The sequence below is a fragment of the Diceros bicornis genome, chromosome 4, assembly GCF_020826845.1.
Source record: "Diceros bicornis minor isolate mBicDic1 chromosome 4, mDicBic1.mat.cur, whole genome shotgun sequence".
Taxonomy (NCBI): domain Eukaryota; kingdom Metazoa; phylum Chordata; class Mammalia; order Perissodactyla; family Rhinocerotidae; genus Diceros; species Diceros bicornis.
In genome coordinates this window covers 95,233,806-95,244,338 of record NC_080743.1, presented here as the reverse complement: position 1 = coordinate 95,244,338, position 10,533 = coordinate 95,233,806, and the positions used below count along the sequence as shown (strand labels likewise).

The 10,533-nt window shown below is 51.1% G+C and overlaps 1 protein-coding gene across 1 annotated transcript in view; it reads left to right on the top strand.

The window, feature by feature from the left end:
* Nucleotides 1-874: 874 nt before the first annotated feature.
* The window catches only part of PRRX1 (paired related homeobox 1), a 67,743-nt gene continuing 58,084 nt past the window's right edge, over nucleotides 875-10,533 (top strand). The window contains exon 1 of the mRNA XM_058540092.1: nucleotides 875-1,115. Within this exon, the coding sequence (XP_058396075.1) occupies nucleotides 875-1,115 (241 nt within the window). The remainder of the gene's footprint in view (nucleotides 1,116-10,533) is intronic.

Sequence of the window (10,533 nt, the reverse complement as noted above, 5' to 3'; positions counted from 1 at the left end):
CTCCAATTTTCTTGTATTCCCTACAAAGCCTCCTCTGCATGCCAGTTTGTGCCTTTTGAAGTGCCAGAGAGCTTCTTGATCCAACTGAGAAGGAAAAAGGAGCTCAGCAAGAAGAGGGGGAGAGAGAGAAGGGAAAAGGGGCAAACCCACCACCACCCTCCTTCGGACTCTTGAAGACCTTTTTTTTTTTTTTTCTTTTTTCCCCTCCTTACGAAAAGTAAAGTGAGAATCCTGCTCTCCAATACATCTGCAAGACATCACCCTCTCCTCCTGAAACTTTAGTCACTCCTGAGAATCCACAGGAGTGCAGAGAGGGGAACACGTTTTCTTGAAGATGTTTTAAAGCTGGAACAAGCCTCTTCTGTTGGTGCTTGAACTCTTGCCTGGGAATAACTTTTTTAACCTTAAAAAAACCCACTTTGATTCTTCTTCTCTCCCACCCCTTCTTCTCTCTTCTTCTGTTTGCCTAACTCCCCCGCCCTGCTGGCCTCCCCTTTCCTCTCTCCCCCTTATTATTTTTAGTGTGTGCGTGTGGACGCTTTTGGAGAGCTCGAAGGAATTTTTTTCTCCTGACTTGAACATAGGGTGACTTTTTAATTTTATTTTTTGGTGTGGATTATCTCTTTGGACCGCGCCGGACTTGGCCTCAGGAAAGCAACCGAGGCTGTCGAAGGCTGCTGGTGCAGAACGCTCTGCTCTGCAGAAGGGGGTCCCCCGCCCTCTTTTCACTTTTTTTTGTCCTTCCCCTCCTCTTTCTCTCTCTCCACTCCCCCCTCTCTCTTCCCCACTCGGCTCCTCTCCCCCCTCGCGCCCACAGCGTTTGGTGTTGATTCGAGCGGGAAGAGGGGGGTGGGTGGGATCGGAGGGGGAGACCATGACCTCCAGCTACGGGCACGTTCTGGAGCGGCAACCGGCGCTGGGCGGCCGCTTGGACAGCCCGGGCAACCTCGACACCCTGCAGGCGAAAAAGAACTTCTCCGTCAGTCACCTGCTAGACCTGGAGGAAGCGGGGGACATGGTGGCGGCGCAGGCGGACGAGAGCGTGGGTGAGGCGGGCCGGAGCCTACTGGAGTCGCCGGGACTCACCAGCGGCAGCGACACCCCGCAGCAGGACAGTGAGTGAGGGGCGCATGCCCGCGGGGTTGTGTGTCCGGAGCGAGGGCAGGGGTCCGGGCTGGGCGGCTGGAGGCCGCCCGGGGCCAGGGAGAGAAAGTCGGGAGACAAGGAGAGGTGGTGGCAGTGGCCGGAGGAAGGGCCGGCCACAGAAGGGGAAACAGGATGAGAAAAGGAGGGCTCCACCGAGGGAGTAGCCAGGGCAGACGCTGGAGGGAGGCTCCGAGGCCCTGCGGTCCGGGTCCGGGACTCTGCCCGCCGGCAGCGGACTCTCGCTGAAGCCGATTGGGCTGCCTCTCCGTCCCGGGCGAGCACGGCGCCCAGATCTTCCCGCCTGCGGGGCGACAGGGCTGGGCTGGGAAAGGGTCCCAGAGAGGTGCAAACTAGGGAAGCCCGCCCGGTTTGGGAAGGCAACGGGTCAAAGATGCTGAGTCGGGTCGGGAGGGCTTCTCCCAGGTGGCGTGTGCGGGGTCGCGGGCAGACAGGCCCGAGGGGGCGGCGGGAACCGAGCACAGGGAGCGAGACCGCGCTGCCCCGCTGCGCACAGCGCGCGGGCTCCGAAAGCCGGGCCAGCGGGAGCGGCCGCGCTGCAGCGCCTGGCCCGAGCAGCAGGAGCTGCTCTCCGTCCTCTGCTGTTGCCTCCACCTGCAAATGGGTTGGAGGCTCCCGGCAAGGTCAAACGCCTGAATGACTCGGGAAGATTCAGGCGAAGCAAAGGGAGTGTCCTTTAGGGGTGAAACCCGAGCTCCTGTCCCGCATGATCCTGCACAAGAGAGATGCGCTGGGGGAGCGCCGGCTCCGATGCTGAGCCCGGTGTCACATTCGAGGAGCTCTCCCTATTGGCCCCAAGACCTCCAGAAAAGTCCACGCACAGTCCATCTTCCGCATCCTCCTCGACTGATATCTTGCCCCCATGGAAATCCAGCCTCACGTTATTATACCGTGCCTTAAATGTGACTCCAAGTGTATCCATATGTCCCAGAATCTATAACAGACCTGTCACCTGGCTTATCCCAGGTGACATGGGACTAGATATTTCCTTCTCAAAGTTGCAGGAGACTGAACTTGGCTGGAAGTTTTAAAACGAAGCTGATCCCTTTCCATACTATTATTTGCTGACTGCTATTTTATCTTCATATTTGGAACCTGCGGAACCAGGGGGCCGGCAGGCATTCTGTCATTTCCAAAAAACATTGCCAATGTTAGACTCTCAGAAAATAGATAGACAAAGCAAACCCGACCCAGAAACAGCTGGAAGCAAGGCCTGGGCAAAGTGGTGGAAGCACTGGAGGGGGGTGGGGGTGCCGGGATAAAGTAGGCCGCAGGGAGAGCCCCTTTCTCCCATAGGCCTCCAGCTCCTCGCCCTGCATCCTTGGTCCAGGCCTGGGTTTCCCTCAGTGTTTTTTACCCAAAAGCCCACTAGGGCTGATCCACTCTACTACTGGCAAAGGCAGAGGGCAGCGGGGAGTCTGGCCTGGCCTGTCACTAGAGAAAGATGGCCAACTCTGAGGAGTGAAGACCCAGCGTCCTCAAGTCCTGCGTAATGGCTAGGTACAGAGGCACAGGCGTCCTTGAGGGTTTTGGTGCCTGAGGGAGCTGCTCATGCTGCCCGGGCAGACAGCATGAGTTAATTGTTTGCATAGACATTTTTAGCTCCAAGAAATTGCACTGCGAAATAATATGATTATTTTAAAAAGTTTTACTAGGGAAAATTTAAACATACAAAGAGTAGAAAGAACAGTATTCTGAATTTCCATGTGCCTGTCACCCAGCTTCACTAATTCTGCACATTCTGCTGTTCTTGTTTCGCTGTGGCTAATTATTCACCGTAACATTTATCACTGTTTGGAGAACTGGAGGCTGGACCCACAACAGAAAATAGGGTCATGAAGAAACGGGCGGGAGAGACCAGCCACTGTTTCTTTGCCCCAAGAGCAAGCTAAGTGATGTGAAAAGCAGGCTCAAGGCCAGTGGCCACGGCAAGCCCTGGGCCCACGCTGGCCTTGGTGGGTGCTAGATACTACAGGACTGGAGGGATGCTGACCATTCCTGTCGTTTGGCTCCGAGTGGATGCCGAGAGTAGGAAGCTCGGGTTCGTGGTGGCCTTCTAGTGGGTACCGAGCAGGCTAGGCTATTTGGGAAGTGCCGGCAAGCTGAGGCAGAGGCGGCACACGGTGGCGAGGAGGCAGCCCAGGGATGGCTCCTGCGAGACACAGGCCTGGCGCAGCCGAGGCTGCGCTGCGCACGTGGCAACCGCCAGGGCAAGCGAGGACAAGCAAAGCGTAGCTGGTGGAGTTGGGGACTGTGTGTCCAGAGGGAAGGGGATGAGACCTCTGGGAACATGCCCGCTTGATACTTCAGCAGATTTCGGAGTTTCAAGGAGTAATGAGGCCTAGTGGACCCCCAAAGGAAACTGAGGTTCAGAGGCCAGCCAAGGAGAGGATGCTTGAGGAAGCTTGATGAACATACAGTTCTGGAAGGTGGAAGAATGCAGAGCAAAGTTATGGGGAAGAAGTGACCGACACCTGGGGCTGGGAAAGTAGCCCAGAAAGGGCGCACGCGCGCGCACACACACACACACCACACAACAGGCCTTGCTTTCTAGAGATGGCCAGGCCTATTCTAGCAAATAGCTGTTGCTTTTAGAAGCAGTGTTTCCTCAACCTCCTTCTCCATCTCTAGGATGAGAATAGGAGGGTCTGGTAAATTGGGCGATAGCAAGTACCCAGGAGGACCCGTGTCCTTAGTTCTTGGGCCCCCACCAGGAGTTGCCCAGGAAGCTGTTGTGAGCTACTTGGAAGTCAGGACCGGTGGGGCCACCTGGGCCTCCAGTCTGCCGTGGACAGTGAGGCTGAGACTGTGCATCAGGGTAGAGAGGAGTCTCCAGGCAGAGAGCTAGAGCCGGGCTCGGAGCCTGCAGGGACAGAGGACCGCGCCAAGAGTCAGGCGCTCCTTGCAGCCTGCTGGGAATCTACTCCAGAGTGGGAAGCCATTAGCTCCTTCAGAAAGATGGGGCACATTTAGAAGACATCTTTTACTCATCCAGCTATACAGAAACAGATCCTTCCTAAATTTTCTTTTTGGCTGAAATTAGTAAAACAGACTCCATTTACACCTGCAATATTAGATCACTAATATTAAACATTTTCAAAATGCAACCTGGGCCGACCTTAGCTAAGTACTGTTGGAAGTGAGGGCTTCCTGCTGATCTCCTGCACCCCCCACTGCTATTCTGTTTCCCCTTGGGTTGACATTCATTCCACTTTCCTATCTGTAGAACGACTTCTTTTCCCTTTTACTGATTCTCCCAGCCCAGTAAAATTTTTCAATCTTCTGGGTTCAAATACCTCGTGTTTGAAGAAAGGGTTTTTTTATCACTGTTAGGAATCCAGTGGCTAATGGGGGAGTGTGGAGTGAAGGGAGGTAGTGGTAGAACAGGGTAGTCAGGGAGAGGAAAGAGGAACAGGTCATAAAAATAGGCAGACTGGTGCATCCCGCTGTCATTTCTTAATCTGAACTTCTGCAAAATCTCAAAGAAAAAAAAAAAAAAAAAAAAAGCGCCTGCCTTCCACGTTCCCAAACTCTAAATTAGTGAAACCAGATTGTCCTAATAAGACCTTTTGTTGGAAACACATGTAGTCATAAAAAGGTAGACGGAAAGTCAATTAGACACGCGCGCACACGCACACACTCACAAGCCAGTGCTAAGTGTGACTGGGTGCAGCTGGGCCTCGGGCCGCGGCGGGACGCAAATGCAGAACAGCGGCGCGGGAAATCGATTTGTCACAAAGGGAGAGGTGTAAACGCGGCGCGAAGGAATCGCCCGCCCAAGCCGCGCTCCACAGTCCCTGGCGCCCAGCTCCAGGCAACTCATCTGCGCCAGAAAAATGCCCAGGGGAGCGGGAACATTCTCTAGCGCGCTCATCAGTTGGAATTCGCATCAGAATGTCAATTCCCGTGGAGTTTCAGCATTTGCAACTACTATGGCGCCAGAAATTTTCTTACGCGGCACCACCCTGGGGCCCTGGAGCCGGTGCTGGCACTCTGAATCTGGGCCTCAATTTTCTCGATTCAAGGGGGAGTCAAAGAAACATATCCTTTTAAGAGTAGCCTGAAAAAATTTTCTCTTTAGAGGAGGCAGTGAAATCCAGGATCAAAGGAAGTCACTGAGTCCCCAAAGTGGAACGTCAAGTCCAGAGAAGAGTTAGTGAATCCTGTTTATCTTACATACCAGGGCAGGGGACTGGATGGACTCCTCTTAATATTTTGGAGCAATTGACAATCTAGTGACTCACACCCCCTCTGGAGCCTAGGGCCCCTTGGAGTTTGACGTGTCGCGGTGCTGGGCCTGTAAAGTCCGAGGCCCCAGACTGCCAATATCCCTGGTCTTCAGATCCCCCAACTCGAGGAGACAGTGAGTCACTGCCTCCATCGTTCCTTTCACCGATGAAGCCCTTTCCAAACTCCGGAGCGCCTCTCCCGTACCTTAGGCGTTGCGCAGCCATGCATTTTGGCTCGGCGACCTTAACCTTTTCCCAGGCACGCTCAGGTCAGAGTGTAGGGGCGTCAAGCGGGCAGCAGTGGGTCACATGGATCCCTGCAGTTGCTTCGTCTTCCCAGGGGCGTCATTTTAGATTTTACAACACGAGGGAATAAATCATCTCCAAACCAACAAGATGTCACCCTACCTCCTGTCCTCTGAGAAAACCCCCCAGCAACTTCAGAACCAACAATACCTTCTACTCCAGTGGCTCAGATCCGCTCAGATCCAGGTTTTGAACGTCGCTCTGGGCCAGCAGCCACCTCCGGGACCCTTTTTCACTTTTAAATGGCATCTGTAGATTTTCAACTACGAGGATCCCTAGACCAATTTGATTCTTATTTTAAAAAGACATGTTTCTTTTACAATTCCTCTGCTATACCCTGTTTACCCGCTCCCTCCTTCTGCAAGGCGTACCACCAAAGCAGACCTCTCGCCCGGGGAGAACCGTTCCCCCCCGCGGGGCGCCAGGGCCGCGGCGACACGCGGGTTACAAATCCGTGCGCGCCTGTGCGTGCGCGGCGGCCTCCGCGTGCCTCCTGCTCCTGGCGGTGCTGGTTTTCCACGGCTCTGAGCGTATGTATTTATTTTTTACCCTTCAGGAAAGGTAACGTCAGAAGAACCCACGGGAGGAACGACTTTTAGAAATCGGGGAAGTGTGTTTCTAGAGAAAGAGATAAGGCTTGCGTTTTGCTTATTTTTTGCAGGGGGTGGAAGAGTTTTTTGGGGACGAACCGCCCCCGGTGAAAAAGCAAAACGTGAGAGCTCAGCATCCTCCATCCAAGCCGTTCGTAAGTTCAACCAGCAGTACCCTCGGAGTATTCCTCCGCGCTAGAGATTAGACATTTATAGGGAATATTTGGACAAGGGGCCAACTCCCTGTGGCCGCTTGGTGTCCAGACGTTTACTGAACTACCTGTGAGTGCCCGCCATTGTAATCCGATTGGGCGCTCTTTGTCGAATTCTGTGTTTTAATTTGACGCGGGACCAAGGATCACTCCCATCGTTTTGCTGTCCTTGAAGTCCCTTTTCAACAATACACAGAGGATGCATATGTCAACAGCATTATTATTTTTCCACAGGAATTTGGATTCTTGTAAAATCAAATAGCTTGGTGAGCAGGCTAACAGCACTCAATTAAAAACTAACAATCTCAAACGGTAACAATAATATCAACAAACTGCCACAACCTCCTTTTCTCTAAATTCCGTTTCTTATTAAATCAATAAATGCGGAGATAAGTTGCCGAGACGTCTGAGGAAGGACAGGCGTCGGTTTTGTTTTCCACGTGTGGAAGTTTTTGAATAAGAAATCTCCACAGTGGTCTGAATATTAGTAGATTCTTGGCGTCGTCCTTTGTCTAATTTAGTGAGGCAGTCTCAAGGAAGTAGTCGCACAGAGAATTATGGGCTATCGATTTTAGGGTTAAGACTTAAAAAAACACTACATTTCACTTGTCCTGGAACCACTTTTCTTGATGAGAAAATATCTGGAAAGCCGATTACAGGGGCGATAGCCACTTTAGGGGAGGGGAGGGGAGGGGAGGGGAACAAAGACACAAGTGGTGGATGGTTAAGGAAATTTTATTAAAGAAAACATGTCAGAACATATCAATCACGTACCCAAGTGACATCTCAGAAGACTTCTGAGGACTTTCGGAATCTTAAGGATTCTGCTGTTCCCGCAGTTCTCAAATATAGGAATAAGGATCTGAGTTATGACCAGAATGCAGTCTTCGGGTACTGGATGCCCCAGTCCCTTCGCTGCACCATGTAATGAGGGAGCATTAATTCCGAAGAACTTGGGGGCTTATTTTTACCATTATTGATTTCCCCAGACTCAGCTCCAAATGAGGAATAAATTTGAAAAATGTGTATTAATTTGAATCCCCAAGATCCGATGAGAAGGGACAAGGACAGGTCCTCTATTTCCTGTTTTGTTTGCTTTCATGGAGTGATTTACAAGCGATTGGAAATTTTCTTAATGGACGGGCGAGAAGAGACTACCGAAACTCCCATGGAATGGAGACCGCACTCGGCGGTAACAGCAGGATCCCTTTGAGTCTCACCTTTTTTTGCGGGGGTGGGAGGGGTGGACGGCGGGGGAGGGAGTAAATAGGGCCAGAGAGAATTAATTCAGTAATTCAGTGAAGAATTTTAACTTTTAAAACAGAGCCCACAGTATCTTAGATTTTAATGTTCTCCATGTCGGCCGGGACAAAGATGCCAACACCCCCACCCCCCCTCCGCCCCGTCCTCCAAGTGCCAAGGGCGCTGGGGCGCAGCTCTCGCCGCGTGAAATGTGCCCGCGAGCCTCGCCAGACGCGCCTCTCCTTGTCTTCTCCTGCCGAAAGGGGGCGTATTCCTCCTAGGCCTGGGCTGGGACCTATCCTGCGTTCAAAAACCCTTGGACCTCGGCAGGAGGCGACGTGCTGGAAGACCCCTTTGCACAAGTAGCAAGAGATGGGAAATATCAATAGCGTGAAGTGGCTCCAGGGACTGCATAAATATATTGCTACACACGCGTTATAACGGAAACATAGAGGCAGCTGGTAGGCCTCATGTCTTCCTCTTTGAAATGGGGGTGGTCGGGACTCCAGGGTTAGCAGGAAGGGGCAGGAGAGCAGTGGAACTAGATGACCCTGGGTCGGTGGGTGCTAGGGCTCATGCCTGGGTTCCGTGGGGAAGGATAGAGTTTGTCCCTGTGGAGGTGAGTGAGACATTTCTGCATGGGAACTTCGAGTATCTAAAGAAAGGGGCAGATTTGAGAGACTGAGAGGTGGCAGTGTTAGTGAGATGCTGCAGAACAGCCGCTGAAACCCTCATAGTGCCTGGAGTCTTCAGGTAGGGCCGTACACTGGCCGCTGGAGCCTTAGGCCCCGGCGTTTTTTAGGGTAACCCTCTTTCCCTCAAAGGACGAACAATGGCTGCCCCAAGTCTTGAGTGTGCCTGCAATTAGGGCGCCCACAGCCGTTTCCAATCCCCACATCTGGCTCCTGGCCTCCACTGATCCTCCCTTTTTGGGGAAGAGTTTCAAGGGACCTACAGGACGTGCGAGGATAAATTCATAACCCCCCTCTGTAAATCTTGGGATTTTCTGCTTCTCTCCTTACTACACCCTGACGTTGGAGGTCACCAAGACAAGGCAACACTGGGAACAACAAACTGTGAGGATGAATATTTTGTCTTAGCACAGATGGTGGTGAATGCACACCTTCCAAGATAATCTGAGCTTGAGTGTTCACTAGAAACAGAAGCACGAGGCCAGAACTGCAAGGGAAATTGCTTTCCCGCACACGTTTGAGAGTAAGAACATTCACCCTGTTCACTTAATTTCTCATCATCAGTCATGTCATTATATTTTAAAGGACCCCACAGTGCTGGAAGGTGATGTAGTTATAAATAAGCATAAAAACAGACAGGTGCTCTCTCGGTACTCTAAATATGTATGGGGAGGCCAAATCTTTTCAAGGAGGATTCAGAAATACAACTTAAAGGCCAAGGGGCCCGACTCAATCAAAATTTGAGCCAGGAAATGCTAAGTTTAATCAGCTTGACTATGGGCAAAGTGCAAGGCCTAGCCAGCACTTCGGATATGTACAGAGAACCACGTTTTCTCAAGTTTCCCTTGTATTTGTGCACACAAACTCATGCTAGTCTGCGGAGGGCTTGGTGGAAGTGGCTTGGGCCGGGTGGGTGGTAGGGGAGTCAGTGTTGCAGCCTCCTGACTTTGTCCACCGTCCTTTTCTTCTTTGCATTCCCTGTGCCCCACCTGGCTGTGCAAGGTCTGTGTGCTACAGAGAAAACTGGTGCCTAGAGGCTGCAGAAGCCCCCTAAGTACTGTTTTCTAGAATCCCCACAAAAGGAGAGGGCTGTTGAGCTCAGTGACATGTAATGTACCAGGTATTTTCATGTATTTTTCCTCTCTGATAGTTCATTTTATAGTAGTTTAGTTAGAGACTTCTTGGTAATAGAGGTTTGGGGAACTGGTTAACGTTCTGTTTCTTTCTCAGGTAACTCATAAATATATGAAGTTGAAAGTTCCAATGGAAATAGGTATTGAATCTAAACCTTTATACCTGGGCATTGACACACATCACCATTAATCTAGACTGGGAGGTGACATTAAATAATTATGTACCTTGTGACTTTTCTTTCCATTTTCTACCAGTGCTACTTCCCTAAATACTGGTCTGAATTACAGCAGTCATATACCACTGGGACAGCTGCCTAACTGTTGCCTGTGCTCAGTAAATGCTTATTAAATATAGAATGAGCTCCCCATTTTAGTGGATCTCCTTTCCAATCTAAGGACTAGGCCCTCTTTCCTCCCCTTCCCCCTTTGCTTGGAGGTCTCCTCTAGGCCACCGTTTCCATAACCATCCGTGTACTAATGACTCCCAGGTTATAGCTTCAGGGTCCCCCTGGAGCCGCAGATCCATATATGCAGCTACCTATTCGACATTTCCATTCGAACATCACAGAAGTGCTTCAACCTCGAAAACAGCAAAACATGGCGCTAATGAGTTCTCTTTCCCTAACCTGATCCTCTTATAGCTTTCCCTCTTTTCCGTGATCACAACACATGAATGTAACACTCAGAAATTTTAGATTTATCCTGGACTCCTTCGTTTATGCCTCTGTCCAATCCATCTCCAAATCCCAAGAAGTTTACCTTCTAAAATCACTTGAATCCATCTCGTTTTTAAATCTCTGTGATAGCTCAGCTGCCCTGCTGTACCAGCCTCCTAACTAATTGAGTCTCCCTGCATCCTTGCTTGTCCTCCTCTATGTGTAGGTGATGGACAGAGTGGATATAATAGAGCTTCAAAGAATATTTGCTGAATGAATAAATGATGAATACTAGTGCATTCTTTTACA